Source organism: Anomalospiza imberbis, chromosome 14, assembly GCF_031753505.1.
Source record: "Anomalospiza imberbis isolate Cuckoo-Finch-1a 21T00152 chromosome 14, ASM3175350v1, whole genome shotgun sequence".
In the NCBI taxonomy this organism is placed as follows: domain Eukaryota; kingdom Metazoa; phylum Chordata; class Aves; order Passeriformes; family Viduidae; genus Anomalospiza; species Anomalospiza imberbis.
The window spans coordinates 7,647,762-7,675,732 of record NC_089694.1 but is presented as its reverse complement, the minus strand read 5'-3'; the positions used below and the strand labels follow the sequence as shown (position 1 = coordinate 7,675,732).

The 27,971-nt window shown below is 43.7% G+C and overlaps 1 protein-coding gene and 1 long non-coding RNA gene across 12 annotated transcripts in view; one reads left to right on the top strand and one right to left on the bottom strand.

The window, feature by feature from the left end:
- The first annotated feature begins 1,812 nt into the window (after positions 1 to 1,812).
- LOC137482440 (uncharacterized) lies at positions 1,813 to 7,296 on the top strand. The gene is made up of 2 exons (XR_011004065.1): positions 1,813 to 6,990; positions 7,038 to 7,296. It is a non-coding gene; the product is annotated as an uncharacterized lncRNA (long non-coding RNA).
- MBNL3 (muscleblind like splicing regulator 3) overlaps positions 7,031 to 27,971 on the bottom strand; it is an 87,259-nt gene continuing 66,318 nt past the window's right edge. For 7 of the 11 annotated variants that reach the window (XM_068204728.1, XM_068204727.1, XM_068204732.1 and 4 more), the window contains 7 exons: positions 25,048 to 25,248; positions 23,386 to 23,622; positions 15,693 to 15,843; positions 13,411 to 13,446; positions 11,224 to 11,318; positions 9,720 to 9,793; positions 7,031 to 7,828 (listed from right to left, as the gene is read on the bottom strand). In XM_068204728.1, coding sequence (XP_068060829.1) covers positions 9,737 to 9,793; positions 11,224 to 11,318; positions 13,411 to 13,446; positions 15,693 to 15,843; positions 23,386 to 23,622; positions 25,048 to 25,248 — 777 coding nt within the window. In that variant the 3' untranslated portion in view covers positions 7,031 to 7,828; positions 9,720 to 9,736. Of the gene's footprint in view, positions 7,829 to 9,719; positions 9,794 to 11,223; positions 11,319 to 13,410; positions 13,447 to 15,692; positions 15,844 to 23,385; positions 23,623 to 25,047; positions 25,249 to 26,389; positions 26,678 to 27,971 lie in introns of those variants that run through there. The other 4 variants (XM_068204735.1, XR_011004063.1, XM_068204731.1 and 1 more) reach the window with 4 other exon arrangements.

Genomic DNA, 27,971 nt, shown 5'->3' with positions numbered 1-27,971 from the left:
CACACACCACTGTTCTACAAAAGCTGCAAGCCTTTGAATGGGAGTCGATTCATTCTTCATGGTTATCTTCAAATGCACAGCTCTGATCTCCTCTCTAATCACATCACAGACAGGGTCAGAAAGGAAGCATGGAAAAACACAAGGCAAGCAGGCCACATCACATGTGTCTCTGAAGGTCTAAGGCAAGAGAGAAACCAAAAGGCAGCATCTGGAAAGTTTTACTTTTTATTTTTCTAAAATACAAATGTCTGTCTTGTGTTAGTAACTTTAATATGATAGGCCAAATGCATCCAGTAAAAAGGAGGCACTGGCTACAGAAATCAAAATACTGAAGGTATTTTCTGGAAAGAAATTTATTCTGTTGATCTACACTTCAGATATAACATTGATTCAAATTCATTAGTTATTATTTTTACATCAGAACTTTTGAAGTTTGGGACTAATAAACTTGAAAAGTTTTTAAGGTAAACTCCTATTAATGTGTAGATATGGATCCATAAAAAACATAACCAAGAATTTTATACACTTTATTAAAAGATCAAAAAATAAACAATAACAATATAGAAGTAACATACTAAAATGAGTAGCATTATGCACATTTCTAAAGCACGTACAAGCACTACAGCAATATAATGTGGCAAAAAGAAACATAAATTCAAAGCATACACCCTGTTGGTAGCAGTTGAGGGAATGAACTATCCTGTTATGGAACTGAAATACTGCATTAACCTACGCCTGTCTGGATCCAATGATATTTTAATTTCTTACAATTCCACAGGGCTAAGTGTAATCATTTGTATATATTTTCTAAACTATTCCATTAAATTGATATCTAATGCTTCCCTTACTTTGTTTTACCAGAAACACCTATGAAAAGAAGAATGTGCTTCAAAGATCTACTTTACACAGTACAGTATAAATGTTTTTATATATTTAAATTAAAAATTGACAATTTAGGAGAACATTCTCTCTTTGATTTTAGTGATTGCCTAAAATACCATTCTCTATTTATAAAAAAAAATAGTGATCTTTTGTCAGGTGATGTAATAAAGGGTGAGGAGTCAGTTCATTTTCATGATCTAAAAAAAAATTAAAACAAAGCTAATTGGAAAGAAAAAAAAAATCCCATAATCCAATCTAAGAATGGTCTTATCATCCCCTCATCTGCTAGGATACAAAAGCCATGGCAACAAAATCATTTGGCTTCCACCACTATCAAATAGCATCTGTGTACAGTAATAAAGAACTGGAACCTTGTAATTCGGTGTCAGGTAATTCTCTCTGTTGTGTGTTTGGAAAAATAACTTCATTTTATTTAACAGTTGTGTTATTTTGCATGTTTAAATATCTCCTTTGAGAGGCATATAGAGTTATTTTTGATGATAGAGGATGTCAGTAAAGATCACTAGCAAAGATTTTAGCAGTGTTGTCACAATCATGCTCATACCCCGACAAAGTTTGACCAGCTATGATTCATTTCACATAGTGCAAAATATTTTTCTCTCATAATCCTAGAAATGAGAAAGAACTTGATTATAGAAACCGATGATGGCAAAGGGAAGCCATAATCGTGTGGTGGCTTGAACTAGCTGATTACTTAGTATTAAAATCTAGGTTATTATATAACACCACGGAGAGAAGCAACATCTGATTTTTCGTCATTTTAAAGACCCCGGGGCTGTTCCAATTCAGCAAACCACCACTTGCACAGCCCCGTGGTGCAGAGTGGGCTGGCTGGGCACACCCTGGCATCGCCAGGGGTCAGGAATGCTGGCCAAGGAACAGCTCTTGGGCTTGGCAGCAACAGCTCAGCCCCCAACCCTGGGGCATCCAGTAAAAGGGTGACAGTCACATCGGATGCCACCTCCCACCAGTTCTGCTCTGGAGGACTTGCCTCACTGCTCGAGTCAGGATCAGACTCATGGCAAAACCAGTTACTTTTCTTATGCACAACTGGGGCTTCGGTTAAAAAAGAAAAAAAAAAAAGAACTTAAAAAAAATCCAGCAAGAAGCGAAACTTGTTCCAATCAAAAATAAATGGGTCAACACAGGCGCTTCAGCTGCTCCAAAATCCCCCAGCACTGCAGAGTCCCAGCAGTACCAACACAAACAGGAACAAGAGGCTGCTCACTGAGGGGCCACAGCTTTGCTCTCCTTTGGTGGCAACTCAAAGAGGCTTGTTAGTCCCAGTCTGGAGCACCCAGCTGGCCACACTGCCACCAGCCTCCACCTCCCTGTCCCAGCAGCGCTACCATGTGCCTCTCAAATACCACCATGGCTGTCACACAGCAGAAAGAACTGGTCCCAGATAAATCCAACCCATCCCTGTCCATTTATGGCTCACCAGCTCCTTCCATTTCGTTACCTTGCCCTAAAAGGTTAAAAAAAAAAAATAAAATCAAGAATTGTGACATTTCAAATTCACTCTGGGATTTAAAGCACTTGCCACAATGACAGTCACCTCCCACAGATAAACACTTTCAGACAGAAATAGGATTAGGTGCTAGGAAAAATGTGTGTGTGCTGCCATGGACCCACCAGTCCTAATAGGATTCACCGAGAACACAACCTATCAGAAACGTGACCTGGGGTGTGTTTGAAAATGTAGGCTGATTAAAAAAAGTAATTTGAATCTTTGCTAGTGACCTTACTAATTAATTCCACACCGTTTCCCATTCTCTGTGCTGCAGGTTGGAGCTGACCTGTTATCAGTCTGCTGTATAATAAGCTATGGCAAACTACAAAGCTTTTACAACAGCAAAGCAACATCATGCTTTCAGATAAGTTTTATAGCAAAAAACTCCTCCTTTTCAAAGCCTTAGTAATACCTATCTCTTTTACAAACTTTTCCTGTATTATTACAGACTTTTTATATTCAAAATAAGTTCCAAGGATTTCTTTCGTGGACTATGTACATAAGTGCAAAAAAGGTGTGTCTCACACATTCGTACACTAACTGAATCAGTTTAACTGCAGCATATTTGTATCTTCAACACTGTTACGGGGTCATTCCACAATATTTTTTTTCTTATGTACAGTTTTTGCTAATATAAATTAGTATTAAAATAGTTATATGCTTAATTATTTAGCCCTGATCGTAACGTAATCGTGTGAGTGTTCAATTTCTGGAGAAAAGAAAATTGCAGGCAAAGCTACAGTACTGAAACTGATTAATTCTGAATTCCCACCTTGTGAATGGATGTGAAATGAAAGCAAGACCGGTCACTACGTTGTAAATACAGGCTGCTGTGTTTCCGAAGTGAAAATACTGTGGAATAACCCTTGCCACACAACAATTTCTACAAGCTATAAAACCTGACTCTAAATCCATGTGTTGTAAACTTCTTGACTGAAAAAGTGACCTTAAAGACACAAATTCAGCGTTCACATGGGACTTTGGGATTTTAAAAATATTCAATCATATCTTTATCTGACAGTATCGAACTGTACCTTTAACAAGCTCATACTGTTACACATCACTTTTAATTTACATGTGAAAATTTCACAAATAATGTATACAAAGGTAGCCATGTTGTAGTTTTGTTGCCATAGCAACAACAACTTAATATAATTAGTTAACAATGAATCTATCATTGTAGGAGTTACATACAAAGTTAATTTTGTTCTTAAACTGTAAACTATACAAACTAGTTATGGACTGTATTCTATACCTTACCATGCTTCAGTGTTGGTTTAGAATATAACTAAATGGGCTGAATACATGTATTAAAAATTTTAAACTCTCTAACTCTCCTTCAAAATTAAATTCATTAGTTACTAAAGATATCAAAAAAAGCAATAATGAAAACCTTAAAAACTAATGGTAGAGAAATGAAAATATATGACATTAATTAATGCGTTGTAGCCTAGTAACAATGAGTTGTAGCTCTATTTACATTTGGATTAGGCTATCAACTATTTTTTTTTTTAAAGTTATTACAGTCTTTAACATACAGTATATACTCTAAGGCCTTCAACAGGCACATGGTAAAATCAGGTCAATATCAAACTAAATCCATTCAACAGGAATGGGAAATTAGATTTTCCTCATAAATTTCACCTTTTTCAATTTTCATGTCTGTGAAATGTACAAGGGATAAACAAAACGAGGACTCCAGTTTCTCAATCGTTGTGTACCCGGCGTGTCCTAGAGCTACTCCTACCGCGCCAGCGCCGGCCCGAGCCAGGCCAGGGGACATCGCCGGCACACGCGTGTCCCGCTCCGGCCACCTGTGCCACCAAGGCGCGCCCGGCTCCGGTGCCAGCTCCGCGGGGTCCCCGCTCCAGGGGACAGCAGGAGGAGCAGCGGGACCCCGGCCCGGCCGTGCTGCCCTTGGGGAGCGCCCGAGCGCGGAGCGGGGCGGCGGCCGGAGGACAAGCGCGTCGGGAACCCGCGCGGGCTGCCCGGGGAGGGAACGGCTTCTAGAACGTTGCGATGCAAAAATACACAGTCAAAAATCATCAGCTACAAATTCCCAACTAAAAAACACGGCTGATTGTGAAATCATGTTCCAAATTACTAAAAACACTGTATTTAACAAAAATAATCTTAATAGTTTTATGAATCCATTTTATTTTAAATCCCTCTTTTATTGTCTGCTTATGTTACAGTTTAGTAGTAGTACTTTTTATTGAAACTACTAACAACCTTTTTTCGTGAAAATGATCAATCTCAGCTTTCATTTTCCCTCTGCATGACCCGTTTTATCCAAGTTTCAGCATTTCTTGCATATTGTTTGCATAAGGCTGAGAGAAATGGACAAAGAGAAATAACTTTGGATAAATAAAAAATATAGGTTCATGGAAAGTGGGAAGCTTATAAAAATGTCACTAAAATTATATTGATTTAAACAAACTTACATACATCTCTTGTCAAATAAAGGATGATATTCATGCTTTTATGACATTTGTTTAGAGTCACTAACTAGCTCGGTGACTTTGTAATAGTCTATTTAGGAAATTTATAGTCTGGCGACTGGTTTCTTTTTCTTTTCTTTCTTGAACAAAGAAAATTAGAGCAAGTCATTGCACAACTAGTTTAAATAGTGCTACCTCAAAATGGCATTTTTGCCGAGATTGTTTTGAATTTGGTGAAGTTTAGTGCTTCAAGCTTTTCTTTCCTTAAACTCATTTACAAATTAACTCTAAATTTGCCAGCAATATAAAAACTGTTGTGGCACCTAATATAACTACCCTGAACATCCCTCATTGGACCTCTTTAATAAAAAATAATCCTTAAACGCCTTTTTTTCAGTGCTTTAAATGTGACATGAAAACAGCTGTGTTCTAGGTTTACATTCTATGCACATCTATGCCAGATGTTTAAGTCGATAAATAAAATAGGAGGTTACATCAAAGTTTCAAGATATACAAAAATCCATTTAGCACTGAAAAAATTTCAACCTCCTTGAACTCATAAAGCCATACAAGCTTGAATGCATCCTTTCTGGCTTAAGAAGATCAGCTCTGTTCTTTGTTGAGGCACTGGCACAGGTTGTGCAAAACCCATTTTTGATACACAAATAATTTCAAACAGGAAGTACTCAAATCCACTTTTTCCACTAACAATGTTATGGTTTCGGGAAACAGAAACACAGTGGTGAAAAGAACAGGTATGTGGTCGCCAATACAAATGAGAGTCACTGATTTCAGGCACCCCACTGCTTGTGAGCACAGATGGCTGGAGAACATCCGTGGACACAAGCAACTGTCAAAACTCAGGGTCCATAAAGGAGGTCCTGGGGGGATGTTTTCTCCCCCTTTCTATCAGGGTTTGGTTCAAAGTCTGCTGAATTGAACAAAAAGATTCCTCAAAGCCTTCTTGAGCTGGGCTCCTCAAAGGTTCATGCTATGAGTGAGTCTCCACGGGCAGATGGTCAGAGCCTGCCCTGGGGCGCACTGGCTGCGTCCTGGGTGTTCCACCATCACTCGTGGCCCATGGAGATACACATCTAGCAAACTGTCTGTGCTCATACTGCAGGAGAAGGGGCAAAGAATATCTAACCAAGGCCAAGGAACTGGGAAAAGAGAAGAAAATCTCCTTGTTTGAATTTGGCACTCTACAGGACCACTCTGAGCTCGGGGTGGTCACCCCTCCAGACACTGTGAGCTGGCCTCTTGCTTGATTCTCTTTCTCCTTTTATGGAGTTTGTGGATTTACAGCAGCAAATCCACCTCTTCCATAATGCCAATGATACTGTAGAGCTGTAATAGAGACGAATTTGGCGGTATCCTCAACCAAAATGCATTTCTGCAGCCAGATTGTTCAGCAATGCAGCATAACGACAGGCGGGGCTGTCCAGGGTGCATGGGCTGAAATGGTTTTATTCGTGCGTATGAGAAGGAGGTATTGAGAACTAGCCCTTGTTGTGCAACAAACATTGCTCTTGATCAAGTAGAAGGTGCCAAAATAAATCCACTGACTGACAGGAACTCCATTAAGACAAATGTTTATCTTCAGCAGAAAGCTTATGCTGAACTTTTTGCTTCTTTGTTACTGCTGTGTTTGCTTTAAAGGGCCACAGATCACGGGGCGGAGGTGGGGGGGAAATAATCACCCACTTATGGAAAACGGTGATTAAATAAATGGGGCATGCTGACAAAATTTCAACAAGAGACATATCATATAAGATTTCAGGCCAAAATGTTTCAGCATGCTTGGTGGAGACAAGCCCCAGGGCTCGGTGCTACCCAGCCTGGGCTGAGCCACAGCCCGGGGCCCTCCCCAGCCAACGGCTGGCACCTGCTCCTCTCCAATGCAATGAGCTTTTGCCCAACTGAAGCTGTCTCACTCCACCACCATTTTTTTGTTGTTTGTTTCAACTGCACCATGAGAACAGCGAGAGAGATTGTGCGCCGTTTGCAGCTGAGAATGCACTTCAATGGACAACAGAGCTGCAGAAATCCCTTGATGCTTACTCCTGTCTGAGCAAATTGTTCCTGTCCCCTTACTGAGCCTGGGCTTTTGTGTGGGTTTTTTTTTGTTTGTTTGTTTGGTTTTTTTTTTGGTTTTTTTTTTGTTTTTTTCCCCCCAAAAGTTTCCAGAATCAGCTCATTGTATTGAAAGAAGAACCCTGAACTGGACTAAAATGACAGCTGTCCTTTCACATCATTGTACTAAAAATTTGGAGACTATCTGAAGGCAAGTTTTAAATGATAAAAGTAGCATTTAACATAAGCAACATAAGCTGACATTAACAGCAAAATCCAGCAAAGGGCAGAACATTCTGTGTCGTGTTTTTCAAGCACATAATTCCTGTTTCCCACAATAACATTTTTAGTAAAAAACAAACAAAACCCCATAAAACCTACAGTATATGAAAACTTAAGACATAACAATAATGAAAAAATGGTATTGAGTATACTTGATAATGATGTACACTTTAAAACAAATCAATAGACTATGATGTAAACAAAACAGTAAGATAACACTTTAAAAACAAGACAAACATTTATCCATCGATAGTATACAGTAAACCAACAGTCCGATGTGCAGATGCACTTATCATGATGGTAGTCATAAAATGATTAAGTGTGTTAAAGTAATGTGTTATAAAAGTCTATTATAATTTCCTACTTGTATATCTCATATAACAGAGCGCTGTTTGTTAATTGTTTCTATAGTGCTTTTTTTTTTCTTTTTTTTTTTTTTTTGACATTCCCATTGATCAGTTTTTGGTTAACATGTAGGCTGCAACAGGCTTACTGTAGAGGTGGTAGAGAATGATAGAGGGAAGAGGGGAATATATACAGAAAGGCCATGCGCAGCTTCCCACCAAGAAGTCCTGGTGCTCCATAATTTTACTGTTCAGAATTTCAACATGGTCTGCTGCAGGGGAAAGAAAAAAACAACAACAAAGACACAGTGAGAAGTTAATACATCTGTATTTTAAAAGTCATTCTAATACATTTACATCCTCAATGTGTTGCTCAAGAGTTGTCATTACTGCATTGCAGATAGACATTTTATTCCATTAATTTTCTGATGTAGGTAGAAATTTCCAATAACACACCTGGCATCCTCTTAAATCTGCAGTTATGACTCTCTCTTTCACACAATGACAGGACAAATAGTGAAAGAGGGAGGTGAACAAATAACAGCCTTGATTTTTGGATGGGATGCCAAGTAGAGGGTGGCTAAGGAGAGGGCCAAAGGAATCCCTGATCTGTGTTAGCTCTTGTTTCCTTTAGACAGTCACATTAAATCTGATCCTAAGGATTTAGGCAACTGAGCCCAGAGATAAAACACTGACACAGAAACCCTGTGCTCAGGGAACCCTCTTCTGGGAGCAAATCACCTCTTTGTGGTGTACTCATGAAAATCCTCCACTGAAGGACCCAAAAACTTATCTCCTGCAGAGCTAGACCAACCAACCTGGCTACCAGGACTACTTCAGCCATGGAGGAAAGAAAACCCATCTGTCAGAGCAGCAAGTGTTTCAGTTACCAAAGTCCCACTGAGGGAAAGTCTCCTGAAAAAATACTGAAAACAATCTTAAAGACTTCAAAATGAAGCTCTTCCAATCAAATTATCTCCTTATTGGGTGGAACAGGCTGGTTTACACGTTATGGAAATAGGTTAACATGTCGTGCCTGTCATTTGGAACAGCAGTACAGTCTAAGCTGAACATTTTCACTAATGTGGATAAGCTTGGTGTCAGCCCTCATGAACAGGGTCCACAGCCACAGTTACCAGGTCATGTATACATATGGTATTTAATTAAGGTCAGCAGAGATAAGGGCCACCACCGAGAAATTAGTTTCTGTTGATTGCTAATAGATATCATTATAGAATTGGTTGCCAAATTAAATTCCAGTATTTAAGGACTTGCCTGTAATATGTGACCTAGGGAAGAAAAGGCTTGCATATCTGCATTACTAAATGGCTGCTCTGATAAAGACCTCTTGTTGAATTGGTTGAACTGCTCTTTACTCTCTTGAGGTAAAAAAACACAGTCAAGAACTGAAACTACCCAGAGATTTTAGCTCATGAACATCAGCTAAAACTCACAAAAAAAAAAAAAAAAAGGCAATGGAAAAATGACTGTTGCTATGGCTGTGAAATAGGAAATAGTACTCTGCAATTCCAAGGACAAATTCCTCCATCACTCCCCTCAGAGAAAACTATCATCTTCGGGAAGCCCAGGATCTGCAGGTGGGGTGAAAACTATGTTGCTTATGACATTCATTCTGGTCTCCAACCCACCATGAGCCAGGCCCTCTCTGCAGCTGACCAGAAGAGTTCTGCCCAGACCAAGCCAGCCTTGCAGATGCACAGCAGCTGCTGCTGACCCAATCCTGCTTACCCCAGGAAAGAAAATATGTCACTAACAGCAAAAGAGAAGTTACACCTTTTCAGCTGACTCATTACCAGCGTAGTCTTTGCCATCAACACTGTAAATCCCTGAGGCATCTGCAGGCAGCTGAGAGCCGTGCAGAGCAGGAGCAACCTGGAAACAGAGCCATGGGACTGGGAGATGCACAGGGAGGCTGTGACCACCACAACACAGGCACTTGAGACACAGAAAACTCGTTATAAACCATGGGGCTGGTCCATGTCTGTGCTGCAGCAGCTGAATTCCTGTTGAGTCGGCAGAGCATGAAGCCAATGGGGTCTCACGGGTTCAGTCTCTCTGCCTGAGCCAGCCCTGTGTTTAGGGGATGCAGTGCCCATGTACAAATCAATTCACCATAAAGAGAAATACCAAAAAGGAACTTACTGTTCTATCGGGAACTTCTACATCTGTGAAACAAACATGCTGCTACTCAGTTCATCTACTGATAACTGGGATATCTACAGCAAAAAAAAAAAAAACAAAGAACACAACGCATTAAAGCATTGCCTTGAGATCAGGCTGATCATTCTGCCTTCAGAATCAGGTTAATATGTACATCAGTGTCTTACAAAACAGGATCCACTCCCAAGACTTTATTTTGCTACACTTAAAGTACAATGTAGCTGCACCACTACTGATGCCTTGTGGAGTACCTGGTGATTGTACTGGGATTTTGATTCCATAGACTACAAGTAAAACAGAAATGCCCTGAAACTATCTGGCTCAAACAGGACTCACACAGCCACAGAGCAACGCTGCACAGGAATTTCTGCTTTCCTCTCATGACCAATACAAGTCTGAGTAAGACCTGCTCTACCTGAAAGTAACAACAAAGCACAGAAAAAGACTGGCAATTCTGACTGTGAGCAGTAAAACACTGCCTAAGACTTATGCAGGCAAAACTCCTACTGAAATCCTCATGACCTCACACCAGCAAAAGCCTAAAGGATGCCCCCAGAGACATTACTGGCATTCAGCATGGATAACAGCCTCCTACACAGCAAAGTGACACCCCGATTTCTTTGCAATAGTTCTAAACCTGAGAGCATGACAAAAACGCTAAAATTAGTCCTGGGGGAAAAATTTTTTCAAGAGTGTTTGAAATGTCTCTGGTCTAACTGGGAGAAGTTGCATCACACCAAATTATCAGGACGCATCACTAGGACAGGTTGTGCATATACAGTTCAGGACTGGTGCAGAAGCAGCCATCACACTCAGTATCCTCAGAGGAAAGTTTTGGAGAGAATTATGGCTCGGCAGACATGCATGGAATCCTGTACACTTATGGCAGTGCTACAATGGCACGTACTGCACATCCAGAGTCCTCTCTGTAGGGATGGGTGACATGCTATTGGCATCAAAAAAGCTTCACACTTCACAGTCTCCCCCCTGATTTTTGGTTGTTTGGGGATTTTTTGGTAGTTTTTAGAGTCCAATTTTGTGGTGGGGGGACGCCACTTTGTATTTCCACTTCCACTTTCCAGTCCAGAGAGGACAAGCCAAAATACCACAGGGAAGGATGCTCGGGGTGGTATTTCTGCTTGAGACTGAAAGCAGAAGTGCTGCAGGTCTTGCGTGACTCTACGCTCGGGAGCTTCACCACCCATTTTTTGAGGACCCAGGGTAAGGTGTGTTTTTGAAGGAGAGCCTGCGCCCCTGCCAATCGCCCATCCCTACGCTCCGGCCGGGCTTGCGCCCATCCCGCAGACGGCAGGAGCGGCCCCTCTCGGATCCCCGGCCTCACGCACGCACACACGCACACGCTGCCTCTGCGCGCCCCAGCCTGCGCCGAGCCGGGTGGGACGGCGCTCGACCCCGCACGGGATCCAGCCCTCGCCCGGTCCTCAAGATCTGAACACGTGAAAGAAAGCCATTGAAAGGGCCAAACCTGATTGGCGGTAGCTGTTGCAGCGAAGGGGACGCTGGTGGCAGGAGTTGTTGCTGCAGACACAGTGGTGGGCGTAGCACCGTGCATCATGGGCACTTTCGGAAGGGAACCATGGAAGCGACATACAGGAGGGTGGAGCGTATATATATTTTGTTTGTTTGGTTGGTTTTATGTAACCATGGCAACATGTGGTGGATTTGGGGGCGTGGCAGGAATCACAGCAACAAGCCATGTGACATCGTCATGAAGGACACATCGGGGCGCAGCATGCAATCACAGTGCAAAGCAAGACAGCGTTGGGAAAAAAAATAAACAAGAGAGAAGGGGAAAAGCCAATTACAATTATAATTAAGGAAAAAACCAAAACATTCTCAACACTTAGTACATTTATAAGCAGAACAATGATGTATTAGACTCCAAGGGCCAAATTTCCAAAGGGGGGAGAGGATGGGTGTGCTAGCAAAAGCCCACGTCAGCTCGCACCCGTGGGGAGTTAGACACAGCCAGTGCACGTTCCTTTGGGTGGGGACATTTTGGCAAGCGCACCCTCCCGCCCACCTGGGAAAGCTTGTCCCCTTCCCTCCCCACCCCGTGTCCCCGCCAGCAACCAGAGGTACATGATGCACTTTGCAGCGGCTGCCGCAGCCCTTTCACCAGGTTTTCTCGCCTCTCCCTAGCAGGGACAATGTTTCGGCACGGGGCAGAGCTGGAGGCACGGCAAATGAGCGGCTGGCACACTGAGCTCTCTCCATACAAATTCAGCATGCTTCCTTTCCACTCTGATTCTATAGGATTTGGCAAAACTCCCCTCTTGCAGGGTGGGGGGATGGCGAGGGGAAGGGACAGAGAGGGGAAAAATACACAAATGCATCTGAACAGCTACAGTTTGCAGGAAGAGCATCCAAAAGTACAACACGGTAGCAGGGAGCTTGGCAGCCTCCTGAAGCTGCACGTCCCGCAGAGCGCAGTGCTGGAAGGGATGCTCTGGTGCACACACAGGCATCCCCCAAACCCAAGGGGGGTTTGTGGGGCCGAGGAGCCGACAGGGAGGCCCAGCCATCCCCACAAACATGCGGTGGGGAAGCAGACTTGCCTTCCCCTCCACCCCAGCAGCCATGGCCAGCCCCAGCAGGGAAGGAGCGTGCCTGTGGCTGGGAACGCTCCAGCCACGGGATGTTGGAACGTGTGGGTTGGGGTTTCCTACAGACAGAGGTGTATTTGAGGGACTCAGCTCCCCACCATGCAAGCGATGTGTCCTCCCTGTACTATAGGGATAGGCAGGTTCAAGAGCAGAGTGTTTAAGCCACTCATGCCAGAGCTTCCAGACCTGCTCTTGGAAAGCCTTGCACCCCCCCACCAGGGCTCCTGCCTCTCTCCCTCTGGCTAAAGCAGGCACACACCTGGATGCTGGCAGTCTTGCATAACCTCGGCTAGAGGATGAAAAAGCTCAGCTTTCACCTGCCCTGCTGTGCCCAGCAGCTGTAGACAAGAGGGGAAGGTTCTCAAAGGCCTGCAGAGGTTTAATCAACACCCAGATGCTGAGCCTGAACAGAGTGGATCCCTGCAGCACTAATAAGCACGTACTCATTGCCTCCCTGCATCCCACGTGCACCGGCAGTGGTACCTCCCTATGATCTCCTGACCTGCACACCTAACACTGTCCTGCAGAGATGACTCTCCAGCCAGTCCCTGGTCCAAACTCTGCTTCTCTCACTGTACAAGCAGCACCCTGCTCTGGCAGAGGCGGTGACCCCAGATGTGTTCCTCCTTAGCACCTTGTTAAACCAGTCTCCTAAAATATCCTCAGAAGGACAACTGAAAATCCAAACTTAAGTCCGCCTGTTGCTTGATACAAAATAAAACAAAAATAAGCCAACAGGATCCTCCCACTTCTACTTCCTTGTGTCAGATGACTTAAATGGGTTGTAAAGACATTTAAGTGAAAGATTCTTGTCTCTGAAGCAGAACTAAATAGGGGTGGGAACACATCACCTTGGATTCTCTTATTGTAAGTCACATGAAACACTGCACTGCACAGAAATTAAAGGGATACAACCATTTAAGCCTCAAAGAAGACAGCAGATAGACAGTCACACCACTCAGCCACCCAAGTTCTCACTGATGCATACTAACTTGCAGTCTCTTTCAGATTAGGAAAAGTTGAGAAGTTTGTGTAGAAAAACCTACCAACGCTTGCAGTGGGTGTCATGCACAGAACTGACCCTGCACACCATGCATTGAAGCGTGGAAAGATGAACAAAAGGGATATTTCATTAGTGAAGCTTCAGTGTTAGGTATCACTTTAACTAAAAAGCAGGTATTCTCTTTGCAGCATTCGGTATTTAAGCACATGCAACCAGATTCTGTATATTGGTACAACAATAGTTTAAACTCAGTTTAAAGAGATCATAGCAAACCAAATTAATTCTTTAATTCTTGAGTAGTAGAGAATAAACTCTTCCCACCTTGGTATTAAATGATATGATTGATCCCAGAAATCAGGGTTTTTTGGGATTTTTTTGGGTATCGGGTATGCTGATTTATTTCTGATTGTGTCAACAGAAAACAAATTGCCTTCAGAAGAATGTCATAGTCATGTTAAAATTGACTTTCCAAAAGCAATTTACTCCCGCAACCAGGGACTGCGATTCAAAGTCTCTAGTTTAAGCTGAAAGAGGCATTTATTTTTCTGGACTCTAAAAAATTGCAGTGGTGATGCCATTTTCAAGAGACAGCCTGACACCCCTGTGCCATGGCAACCCATGATGCTGATCTCTCAACAACTGAACAGGAGATTCTAAGAAAAGCAACCGCTCCCTTCCCCTCCCCACAGTGAGAGCTGCGACGCGCCACCTCTCTGCTTTGCCTTCCTGAGCACAGCCAAGGCTGAGCCCAGAGCTGGAGTCTGATGTGTAACATAAATTCATCACAGATCTGTCCTCTGACTGGAAATTTGCTGCTCTGCCCAGCATTAATGGCTTCAGACAGAACAGGTGCCAGTAAGCAGCCCTGCTATGCATCAGCCCTGTGTGTAATTTCATTGCCACCAGCCCAGTACCCAGCAGAGCGAGGGCTGGGCACAGCTGATTTATGTTGCTCCATCAGAAATGCCTGTCTTTATGTCAACTTGGGCAACTGCAACCTTGAGGAAGAGCAGTGTGTAGCCAGCTGGGGACTTGGCATTCCCCAAGGTGTCCATGTTTCCTGAAGAAGTATTTCACTTGGCACCTGCTAGAGCTGTGGTAAGGTCAGCTCAGCTCAGCCCAGCCCCTCCAACGCTTTGTAGAGCACAAGGTAAAAGGCTACTACCCCATCTCTCCGCACGCGAATCCGCTTCCCTGGAAGAACATCTTGGTAGCTGCTGAGTTCTGAGTGTTTCTGAGGGCTCTCCTAACAGAAAGGCCACACGAGCACAGGGTTTAGGTCCCCACTCCCTGGACCCACACTCCACCTTGCTCTCAGGACCAGATTGTCTCTAAAGCTTTTCCCCCGACCCCAAAGAACAACAGTGCCAAGGTGCAAATCCAAGTGTGGTCACCTCCAGGGGTCAGACCAGAGAAACACTCTGTATTTTTGTAAGTGTCATCTGACAAGTAAATACAGCATTAAACATTAAAAACACCGGGCATTAATTTTCCTATGATACTCTGAATGATAATAATGATACTAAAATATCAGCTATAAAATCTGGAATATTCCTAATTCAGTCACTTATAATACTTTCCACTCCAAGCAGGTTTTGTTTTCCATTTGGCTGCAGTTAATTGGCCAGTCAGAAAGTCACATCTGCCACATTAATATTTCCAGTCCTATAAGAATTACTGAACTGCATCTTTCAATTTAACTCTGAGACCTTAAAGGTACAATAAAAGCTGGGAGTTAAATTGCTTTTAAAAAGCTTAGGGTATTGTACTAGTCAAAAGACAAGGAAGAGGGAAATATATGCCTTCAAAGAGGATTATATAATTTGTATTTACTAAAGACTAACCATTCCCTCTATAAACATCACAGCTGCTGCAATATGTAGGTCAGTGAGATACAAGCTCAGGGAGGTGCCTACAGGCTCAAGATAGCAGGCACAGAGGTCTACAGACATTTTAACATGAGTCCAAAAGAGCACTACGCAAGAATCAAAGAATTAATTTGGGATTAACCAGTTGAACCATAAGGAGGAAAAACTGAAAGTATGAATTCAAGAAACATGCAGACATTTTTCTTAGTTTGACTGCTTAAAAAAAAACCCAAACCACACAAAAAGGCTAAGAAGGATCTTTACATGTGAAAAGCTCTAAATTATAGTAGGTGAAGGGAAAAAGTCAAACAACAGATGTTAATTTTTCATCCATTTTTAACATGAAACTACACAACAATATTCTTTTGCTAACGACTCTTACAAAACTGCTCACTAGCTGAACACCGAGGTCATAAAATAAACAACCATGATGATGGGAAAGCAAGGAGACACTTACCTGTAGGGATGAATGTAGGCTGTTGCAACTGCATGTTGGCTAGAGCCTGTTGGTAGTGGAAAACGCTTGGGTTAAAGACTGTGGTGGCACCATTGTTTTTTTCAAGTGCTGGCCTCTTTGGTAAAGGTTGAAGTGCACCAGGCGGCAGGGCCTGTGGATAAGGGAGTCATTAAAGACAAGTGGAGTAAATAAAGGGGCCCAGATGTAGGTCAAGCATGCAATAAATAATAGGGGGTCTTGGCTGCAAATCACCTGCAACTCTATCAACTTAGCAAGACAGGAAAGAGAAGAGCAGCTAAGTCACAGTACGAGTAGAAGGCGAAACAACAGCTTCACTAGGTAAGCAGTTAGTAAATGCACCAGGAGGAGGGGCAGAGTCCAGAAAGAGGAGGGATGCTAAGGAGCTTTTCAGCAGGACTGACTTGGGTACAGAGGGAGAAAAAAGCACTGGGAAAAGGAAGAGGAAAGATGATCACCTGGACAGGATGCTACAAAGAGCAGTTGCAGGCAACAAGCATTAAAAACCCCAAAACAAACAGGGAAAATACAGTAGATGACTATTTAAAACCTAAGAAGATTAGCATAAGCAACAAATGCCATGGGAAAAAAATAGATGCTTGTCTCTGGTTCAACACCTGCCTACATGTATGTGTGCATGTGTGGAAGTGTGCACACTGTGCAGCCAACCCATGTGTCCAGATGGTAAAGCTGTAGCTGTTGCCAATTATACACATAACATTACATCCACAGGAAAATGCATTTCCACTTGTTAGTAGAGAGGCTGAGCAACATGGTCAAGACCAGGCCTGATTCTCCACCGCTCACACCAGAGGCACAGCCTACCACCAGCAGATTTGGACCAGATCCCACTTTATAAGAAGGTGGCCTCCATCAGTCAAATACTGCTCACTCATTATTAACAGTGGAAAAAGCCATTGACAAATCCCTTCTTTTCATTCTATCACACCACCAGGCTTCTTCCAGCCCGTCAAACCTGTTTCATGATCAGACTTGGTAAAAAGCATTAACCCAACTCAGGAACTTTTCTCAGTGAGTTACTCATCATTCATCCAAGCATGTCTCAACAGCAAAGTAGTATGTCAGGTTCTTAAGAGACAGGAATGTTTCTAATGATTTACAGCTTTTCATTGTACCCAAGTAAGAAACCACATTTTTTTCCTCCACATTGTGATAGAAAAGGGTCCTGTTTAATTATGCCCCGCAGTCCTTTTGCACGTAACACTCCCATTGACGTCAATGAGATTTACGCACGTGGAAGTCATGCAGAATCAGGTCATTTCTGACTAGTTGTTAGTCTGTATCATGTAGCAAAGCAATGGCTGAAAAACAGGGTTATCACTCCTACTTTTATTTTAATAGGTCACAAATGAATGGTAGGTAATAGAGAAGGTTTGGCCAATGAAGGGTTAAAACTACAAACACACAATACTTAGAAGGAAGGACACAAGTGAAGAGATTTTAAAGCGTTATGAAGATCAACACACAACAGAATGTAAGTGAAAGCTTGCAACAGTTTGTCGCCATCTAGAAACAGGTTTCACTTTAATTTGCTATAGGAGACTGCTCATCTAAGAAATGTTAAGCAACATACTTCAAGGCAAAACATTACTCCATCCTATCACCACTCACATGGTTGCTTTTGGGCGGTTTTAATATTAAAAAAGAAAATTAGAAGAAATTGCACTTGCAAAACTGCCCTCAGACATGCACACATCCTTTGCCTATGCTAGTGGGCATCCACTCTCAGCATTAGGATTTAATCTTCCTAGATTTCTTCTGATTGCTACCAAAAAACAGCAGTCAAAGATGGGACAATATTCTCAGACACAGACACCAACATCTTCTACCTAAGATGCATATTTTAGGATGATGTATGACTTTCCATTTCTAGGTAAGCTTTCATGGGTATCTGTGTTAAATCTGCCTGTTATCTACAACTTATCTATCTAATGACGGCTACGTGCACTCCTTCTGGAGTTCCTCCTGGCACGGGACAGATCTGCAGCTTACACAGTCTGGAGTAGTTTCATGTACATCACAGAGGTTTACAGCTTTAGAACAACTGAAGAACTTGCTACTTAAATTCATGCTCCTTATGGTACCCAATTGTGAAATAACCCTTTTCAGACACTTCCAAAATCTGCCTCAGAAGAAGAATGTACTAATTATAGCAAAGCAACTGTGCCAGGCACATAATGGACTTTTGACTCTTTACTTCTTGGCCAAAGGCTGTCACCACCCTAAACCCCACAATGGCAGTGCCAAAAGCAGAACAGCTGAAGGCTTTGAGACCGTGCTGTCATGTCCCAGCACATCACAGGACAATTCCAACGCACAGCACTGCAGTCAGAGGGAGATACCAGCAGGCCCCAGAGATGTCAAGACACATCAGACTATCCCATCACCTCTCCATCATCACCCTCCCTCCTAACCTGCTACAGCCCCTTGGGAGCAAGGGAAAGAAAGGAACAATGGCAGTCTCACTGGTGCTCCCTTAACAGCAGTCAGGTGGAGAAACACAAATAAATGCAGTATTTCCAGAATGTTCTAAAGAAACAAGCACTCTGCAGCAGTTCCAGCTCTCCCATGTGGGCTCTGTGGCCAGGGGAGCTAGGAACCCATCTTGATCTGCTCCTGGTTTGACCCAGCCCTGTGGGTCACCCCTGCACCCCAGCAGCTGCAGGAGTGTTCACACAGGATACACAAAGATGTGCTCCTCCCGTTGCCAACCAATCTTATTTTAGATACCAAGGTGTAGGAGGGCCCAAGGAGACAGAACGATCTGGCTTCAGCCCTTCCCCAGCCCATGTGCTGAGGTAAGAGCCTCAGGCCAGGAACACACTCACTGAAAGGTCCATCTATAATGCCTTGAAGAGGCATCTAAAATTGCACATGATAAAGCTGGGCCAATATAGCTTCTGCACGGGAAGCTGGCAGGGACACAGGACAAAACAAATGTGTCTCATTTAACACGGGCTACAATTTTGTATCACTCAGGACCTGCAAGAATTGTGGCAGCTCACAGGGATACAACATTTCTTTCTTGTACCATGTCCTGGTTCTGAAGGAATCACACAAACAGAATATACAAAAGGCAACAGAGACTCCTCACCACCAAATTCTGCAGCTAGTGTCTCCACGCTCCAGCAAAGGAATTAGACTAAACCCTCCTAAGTAAAGAACTTACTTCATGAGTTTACCTCATCAGGAGGCTTGTGCTTTCCCTCTAGACAAGCTCTGACCACCACAAATACAGCAGCAGCTCTTGGGCAGTAACTTTTTCTGACTTTATTTTTTTCCCCTGTGTGTTTGTGTGTACATGTGGGTATGCAATCTTTGCAACAGGATCTGGCCATCTGCACCAGTGAAAGGGTTAATTCAGTTCGGAATCCATGTGATAGTCCTGCACTGATCCAAACGAACAATTTCCACTAATTAAATACCAGGCAGCCTCCCATTTTTGGGCTGGGAAAGCCACATTCCTGGCTCGAATGAACATCTGAACAAAGAGGCTTGTGCCACTTCTCTGCATGGCATGGAAAGCAATTCTTCAGCAAGACTGACTGAAAAAAAACACACTTCATGCTAAAGTCAGAATTTCCCACGTGCTGGTTAAAAAACCTCTCATTTTTTGCAAGACAAGAACTGGATTAAATCTTTGCAACAAACAATTTAATTGTCCCTCCAAGTTCCCCTCAGATCTCTGTCTCCTGGGACCAGCTCACACTTTCACCCTTCTGCACTCAGCAAAGAGGGGCTGGGTCTGCTGCCAGGCATGACAAACACAGAATGATCTGAGAGAGGGCAGAGGTAGCACCCGTCCCCTGGCAAGCAGCAGAAGCAAAGTGAGCAGTTTCCTCTGAAGATCATACATACTCTTATCACTCATGAAGGGCTCAGAGGAGTTGACATATTCCAACAAGTGGCTGCAAACCCTTCAATGTGTCAGAGAGGGAAGATTCATAAAAGCAGCTTCTCTCGTAGGTTTGTTCAGTGGGGGAGCAGTTATGGGCTCTCCCACTCTCTGCCAGACCAGGTCTCCTCAGAGTGGTGGCTCTTGGAGAGGGCAGCTGTGCAGGTCCTGCCTGCGCTGCCTCTGGGGCCGTGTCTGTATCAGCCGTGAGCAGAGCAAGTGAGAGGCTGTGATGTCATTCACAGCATCATTCCACCACTGCTGGCAGAAGCTGGGCCCTAGTAAGGCTTCCTACTGCAGCTGCCTAAAACTCTGATAAGGAAGCCTCTTGACTACTTAAAACCAAAAATAAGTCATTGGAGAGGAAGGGGAACAGATGAGCTTCTCCTCCCTAGCTCTGGGAATGAGAAGCAACATCAGCTTGATGGTTTCACAACTCCTATGTGTTCACTCTTCCCTCTCCCTGCTATAGCTGGGCAACAGAAGCTCTCTTTTAAAATGTATTGTATTCCTTATTATTTGGGAAAACAAGAAAGCGTTTTCTTCTATGGAGCCAGGACTGACAGCACTGTGAGGATGGCCTTTGCCCCACTGTGAGCATCACAAAGCCAAGTAAAATATATTATTTGAGAGTCATAAAACAATCAAAGACAGCATATATGAAGACAGCTTGCAGGCAGAAGCCTGGGGAGCAGATCCCATGCTTGAGACTGAAGCAAAAGGCACCCAGAGTGTGGTCCCTTTGCTGACTCTGTCTCACTGGGGAATGGGGGTTGAACCACAGACAGAGCCAGCTGAAGGGACAGCCATCTACCCAGCTGACCCAACTCATGAGCCAAGTCCCACACTGAACCTGCTTCAGCTCCCAGCACAGATCCCCAAGGATGCTGTTTAGCCCTCTTCCCCCTAAATCTCAGTTGTGCTCATTACACAGAACGCTCTTGTGCAGGGCAGTTACCAGCATGGCACTGCCAGGCAAAGCTGTTATGTTGGGAATGCAAAGAAAAGTTACTGGATCTGTTGTGCAACCACCCAGTCCTGTGGCATTTAGAGCACACTGCAGACCTAACGAGCTAAATTCTTAAATTCTCCCTCAAACATTGCATCTTGTGACTCCAAAGCCGCCAGTGTTTGGAAAAAACACTTCAAAAGCCAGAGCTGCCTCCCCCTGAGATTATTCACTGTCTCCAAAACACAGCTAGGCTTCAGGAGGCAAAGCTCAGACTGCATTAGTGGATGGTATGTGGGGCACAGGACTGGCATGTCTGAACGCACACTGAACATTTCTGGCTGGGATGGGCAGTCTCCCTAGGCACTAACACCACAGACCAAGAGCAGGAGGCTTTCATGCAGATTAAGATGGTTACGTGCAAAGCGAGAAGGTGAAAGGTCCAAGTACCAGGTCAAAGGTTGCCTCGAGCGGTCGCTTCAGTGATCTGACAGCTGGCTGAGTCTTAATTAGCAGGCAGCGAGCACATGATGGCAATGGGCCGGGGAGGGGGATCAAGCACAGTAACAAAAACAGCAAGCAGAGGTGTGTCAAGAGAGAGCAACAATTTGGGAAGGCGAAGAGAAAAAAAAATTAAAAAGTGAATGCGTTATACAATATATTAAAAAGACGAGGCATGCACAACATGGGGTGGCTGGGTAATTACCTGGCCTAGTGGCAAGTCAGTTATTTTGCCTCGGTAAGTTTTAAAAGTAAAGAAATGTCATCACAGGACACATGCTTTGGAGCTTCGTCACACCGGCTGGCACAGCAGGGCAGGAGCGCTCAGGGATCAGCACCTGCACGGGGACTGGCACTGGCTCCAGCCCTCATGCTGCAGCTACACATCATGCAGAGGCCAGCAGAGCACTCGTGGAGGGGGAAGGACCACTGGAAAAGGAGGGAGCTTCAGGCACATGCTTAAGTGCTGTCCTGAACGGGGGACAGAGCCTTACCCGGTTCATCCAGTGCTGCACTGACTTCAGCCAAGCAGGAGTGAGTAAAGCTGCTACTTGTGCACATCAAGTAACTGAAGGATTGGGTCCCTCAAAAATGCTCAATTTAGGTTTGAAGTCATTCTAAATCTATTTTAGAATGTAGACCCATAGCCTAGCATCTGTTTTTCCCTCCAAGAAAACGGAGCATCTTTCTTCCCTTTAATAAAGTCTTACACCTCAACAGGTACAGTAAATGCATCAAACCTTGAAAAGTCAATGAATAATGTAGGCTGTTTTGGTAGCAGGGGTGATGCAACAAGCCATCAATAAATATTTTAAAGGTTCTCGTTAACAGCATACAAATAGGGTTAATTACATTTTTAAGAGAAGCCAGCTGGATGAATAAAACATGCATTGGCTTTGGTTAAGTAGCAGTGTCCTAGATAATTAGTGAAAAAGTAAAGATTCAATTGTGAAGAACACAAGAGTTTCATTTCAGAAGGTTATTTTTCAACAGACCTGGACTCTTATTTCAACAGCAATTTCAACAATAAAACAGTAAGAAAACTAATAAATCAACTCTACAGGACAAAGAAATACTGCAGTATAAATTAATTGTTCAAATTACATTCCAGGTAATATTGATGCTACAAGGAGGGCACTTCTTTAATTTCTAGAACTGCCCCAGTTCTGCATTAAATTTTATTATTAATTAAAAGCAGCCTCCTTTACTATCTTAAAAAAAACCAAGAAGGTATTTAGAAAAATTTTAGTGGCCTTAATTCTAAATCAAAGAGGAAGCAAGAGTCTTTTTAATATTAATTAGAAAAATTTTAAGAAATCATAGAAGAGATGGAAGGGACCTCTAGAGATCAGTGAGAACAGCACCCTGCTCAAAGCAGGGTCAGCTACAGCAGCTTGCTCAAGACTCCATTCAGGTTCAGATACAGGTTCTCAGTATCTACTAGGATGGTGAATCCTGTTGTAGTGTTAGACCTTTCTTTGGTAAATAAGTTTTTCATTATGTTTAAATTGAATGTCCTGAATTTCAATTTGTGCCCATTGCTTCTAATCTTTTCACTGGGCACCTCAGGGAAGAGTTTCCCTCCACCTTCTTTACCTCCCACATGAGGAATTTATGCACATGGCTAGGATCCCCTGGGCCTCTTCTTCCCTTCCCAGCTCTCTCATCTCTGGAATTAACAGGTCCCATTAAACCAAAATCAACACAATGGCAAACATTTATATGAGCTAGGGGTCATGTGGCGAGTCTTCCTTGACTCGCATTCAGAACTGTAGATATAAGTAGTCACAATTCAACTTAAAATGCAAGTGGGACCATCTCTACCAGGTCCAAAGCATCAAACAGGTCAGGAAGTCATCCTTGTTTTGTGTCTTGTAATTTCACTAAGTCTAGGCAAAGGTATCAGACACAAGCTTGCTAAGCTCAGGCAACTGATATCATCTGCTTTTTGCAGAGAACAGGCCAGGTTCTCCCTGAAAAGGACATATTGTGTATTGAGGAAGCTGAACTGACCCCTACGACTCAGCCAGGGAAGGTGTTGGGTGATGCTGCACTTGCATTCATGTCACATCACGATGTCATGTCAGCAAATCACAGGGCTGGGCACCATGTCCCTACCTGGTGAGATGTACTGTGCCACTGAGGGCTTCATGCTGTGGTGAGCACAGAGACAAAATGAAGAGATGGGATGCATCTTGCACATGCTGTCAGCTCTCTAGTCAGCCATTTACAAAGCTCTCTACTTTTCCACAAATGACACATGGAATCTCCTAGCAATGGAAATGCAGCTTGAGAAGAGCTCTACTTACCATTGCAGCTGCAGCTGTCTGGTTCACCTGGTGTTGAGCTGCCTTGATTTTGGCTTGCAGGTGTGCAGGGGGATGAAAGTACTTGCATTTCTCCCTAGAGCATCGACCTTTGATGTAATCCATGCAAACTGTAACAGTATTTTCATTTGTGTCTATCATTGCAATATCTATAGGGTGAGCATAGCGGCAATCATTCTCACCACGTGTGCAATTTCCACGCTGAAACTCTCGACAAACCTTAAAAGAAAGTCACATTGTTGAGCAGAACATGAAGTTACTTTTCATTCAGTATTTTCAACACAGCATATCAGTTCAGTTGGCCACATTAAACCATGTGTGTATTCTAAATCAATGCTCATCTGGCGTAGCACATATCAACAGACACAGGGGCAACTGGTTCTACCCACAGCTGCGTCAGGGGATGAAAAAAACCGACGTTAATAAAGCCAATTACAAAATGCAAGTGAGGTACAGAATTTGTGCAGAATGGAAAGTGACCCCAGAAAATCAATGTCATTTTGACAAAACTTTTGCAGTTCAGGATTTCTCCCCTGCCTCTAAAGCTTAAATGTTAATAACTCTGCCATTTGTGTCTCACCTGGATTATGTATTTGTTATGAAGCACACTCTTGGGCAAGACATTTAATTTTAAATGATACATGCTGCTGCTATTTGCAACAACTACTTTTTCTTAAACATGAGGTGCCTCTTTCACATAAATAGTCTCCCTGCCCTTCACAATAAAACCCTGACCCTGGCATTACGTGACAGCACATTTGGTTACACAGCAATGTGTTTGAAGGTGTTGCCAAAATTAATAGTTGTACTAGGATCTTGCAGATCCTCTTAAGTTATGACCACTGAAGCATCAGGGGCAGAAGAAAAGGTTTCACAAAAAGTCTGTAAGGTTTCTTGTCCGAGGAACTGAGAGAAATGGTTGAATAATATAGAAGTGGCATAGCTCATGTACCAATGTGCAATCGGACTGAGTGTGGGGAAAGGTGAGACATCAGCAAGGCAAGATAAAGTACAAAACAATGTGTTTTGAAATTACACCCTTCTCTGCTATCTTCCCATGTTATAATTTACACCTGCAGGGGCCTCTGAATTCAGGTCCTCAGCCCTTATCTCCTGCAGAGTCTCTGCTTAGGGTTTGAAAGACATTTACAACTCCTCCATGATTAAGTCCCAGCATGTCAAGCCAGATGGGGAGGGAGAGACGTCTTTCCAACACCACACACTCTCCACTCCCATCAGGGTAATACTTAAAGCTTTTAGTAAAAGCTCAATAAGCCCATATCTAGAAAAGGGAAACATTTCTTATCTCCAGAACATCTCCCACCCAACAAAGTTTAAAAGTAGACCATCTACTTGGTTTTTTGGGGTTTTTTTAAGCATAGCAAATCACATACAAAAAACCAATCCTAACCCTGCTCTAATACCCACTAATACCAGAGGAGTGAGTTTTCCCAAATTTCCAAGAATTTGGGAAAAGGCCCTGCAAAAGCATCTAGTCTGGCAGAGAGCAGCAGCCCTGTGCTAGGAAAGCTGCAAGTTCAACTCTGTACTGTGCTGCATCAGGTCATTTTAGCAGAGAGCAACAGCTGGGACCACATGTCCTGTTCACTCCTGTCAGCAGTATTGTATCAGATGTCCAAATACCTCCAGTTTATCCGTACGCATCAGTTTCTGCCCAGCAGAGCCTCCCGGTACTGTAACAGTAGGATTTCCAGAAACCAGGACAGGAGTATTTGGTAAAAGCTCTGCAGGAACTAAGCCCATCCCAGGAGAAACATGACTCAGGTAGGGACTAAAAGCCATTGTGGGGCTTGTTGCAAGCGATGGAGTCACAGGAAATGTTGTCTGTGTACAGAAAGAAGAAAAACAAAGTATTAGTTAAAAAGCTCTGTCTTGGATTTCCCATCAAAGCCTTGCATCACACTTCAATCCTTTTAGACAATTTGATTAGCAACATCAAAATGCTGTGCTCTCCAATCTATTCATTTATTGCCATTTATTTGTGATCCATTCGCTTCTCCTGACTCACAGATTTGTGACTCATCCTGAATACAAGGCATCTTTATTTGTCAGATCAAAGCATATTGATGATCTTTATAGTTTAATGACACAATTAAGAATTTCATGCCAGCAATTAGGGCAGGCCCAAATTAAACAGACTTCTCATTCCTAAATATATGTCTCTGCTTCTTTATGCCTACACCGCAATGCTGTAGAGAGACTCCAAGGTAAATTGCAGCTTCAGGACCTGGAAGCAGGTAACCCCATTAGCTGCACTGCTGCTTCCACCATCAGCCTGCCCTGAGCTCCATGTCAGCATGGCCAGTGGGCCTCAGGTTAGACCAAAGGCACCACTCAGTCAGGTGAGCTAACTCTGCTGCAGTATGCTTTGTTGGTCAGGCATCCTGCACATCTGGGGTTGGTTTCAGAGTGTCAAAAGAGTCCAGGCAAAAGCCATTTTGCAGAAGGATCTAAGCCTGTGCTCCATGTGAACAGCAGCAAGAGGACACCAAACTCATTAATGTCACAACATGCCAGATCTCATGGCTTTGGCAAGAGCAGGTGAGTCTTGGGCTTGGAATAGCAAGGACAGAGTGAACCAGATGAGATGGCTCAGGTGGACTAGTGAGAGGTCCAAGACCCCACCTGTGCCACAAGGAGCCATGTTCTCTTTGGGACAGAACAACAGGCCAGAAAGATCTTCACCACTTCAGGTCTCTACATTGTGTTAGGCAGGCCCTCTGAGTGCAGCAGAGCTTCAGTGCTGGGGAACAGAAACACTTCCCTGACCCGAGCTGATCCAGCAGCGCCCATCTGGAAAAGGATCTGCTCTGCTGGCAGGCAGGTGAGCATAAGGCTCCTAAGCAGATGCTCAGTTGAAAGTCTGGGACTAGCCCCTGCACCCAGGGAGTTTGTGAGGTTTTAAAGCACCAGATTCAAAGTATTCTTGGGAATGAAACTAATTCTAGCTGATGAAAATCTCCACCTGCCTCCACTGAAGATGACAGCATGCATGGCAGCACTCTTGCTCCTATAGCAGGGGCTTGAACGCCCCCCAGGGAATGCAGCCTGAAACTTGCAACCATTTTTATTTTCTCTCCTGTCACCTCCTCCACTGTGAACTCTGGGTTCTAGTTAAAGCTGCTCATATTGGCAGGTGTCTATGACACCATCCTTGGAACTACTGCCTCTATTTGGCAATAAATACAAGTGTGCTTACACAATTGCCTGGGGCAGTTTTTTGGCCACACACATCACCCCCTCCTTTCTTTTGTTTTGGTACTTCTAGTCCTCTGAACTTCTAAAAGAAACCACATATGGACACAGTGTATTCCTCAACAGCACCTTCATCCTGGTGCTTTCATACTTGGCTTGTTGTGATGTGGAAGAAGTTAACCCACAGTAACACCAGCCAACTGTCCTAACCCAGCTTTAGCTCAACAATGGCCCTTCCTAAGGTCAGTGAGAGCAAGCAGCTCCCCAGCCAACAGGAAAGGGAATCATTGACAGAATATATCCCATTTTCTCCTCCTCAGTGAGGAGACACAGTTTCCTGCATCAGTGGTGCTGGATGCTTTAAGTGCAGCAGAACCAAATAATTCTTTTTCTGGGAGAGTTTCCAATTTTCCTTCTTGTGAGCCTTAGTCAAGCACTGCTTCAGTTGTTGGGAGAATTCAGCCACTAAAGCCAGAGATCCCCTAATCCATAGCCCTTTATTTAATAATTTTCTTCTCTCCTTCAATTCTCTGTGGGTCCCACACATTTTATACCTTCTGCTGCTAAAAAAGCTCTTTAGGATTTTCAAAGCTGTGACTCCCTGAACACTTTAGGTGAGAAAGCAGGATGCATTAGACTGTTTTCTTTTATGCAAGTACCAGTAATTACAGTGGTATCTGCTGAACTTCCATCACCTTTTGCACCATAAATGCTATTTTAAAGAGCTTCTCCAGCCTGGTCAGTCTGCACAGGTTATAGTGGGGCCTGATATGTCAGCATGTGTTTTATGTACCCATAGTAGCCCAAACCTTGCAGTACATGTGGCTTGCCCAAATATGCAGGCAAACCTACCCTATGTTTTTCAGCACCTAATACAGCAGAAATATCCTGAGTGAGCAGGTGTGGCACAAACACTGCTCTCCAAAATGCCAAGAGATCCTTTAAAGCAAGCTTCTCCTGCTTGGCTGGGTTCAAACACAGCCAGCAGTCAGGCCAAGGCCCTCTCTGGTTTCTGAGACAAAGGGAAGATGTTCCTCCCATTGCTGAAGGAAGGATTTGTGCAGGCTGGGAATGCTGGGGCCTTGCAACACCTCACACTGAGTGAATTCACCTGAAACATTCACTAGGAGATGATATATCGACCTCTTCACCACAGCTGCTACAAAGGTGGAAGCAGGACCTGCTCCCTGAAACACAATCCCTATCTCCCTCAAAAGCAGTCCCTCTTCTCACTGGGAGCAATCAGCAAGGGCTAATGGATCCAAACCCAAGCTGAAGCGAGTGAAGGAAAGATGTGCGTGAGGAACACCTCAGTAGTGCGATCCACCTGCGATCCTGGAGACCTGCAGAGT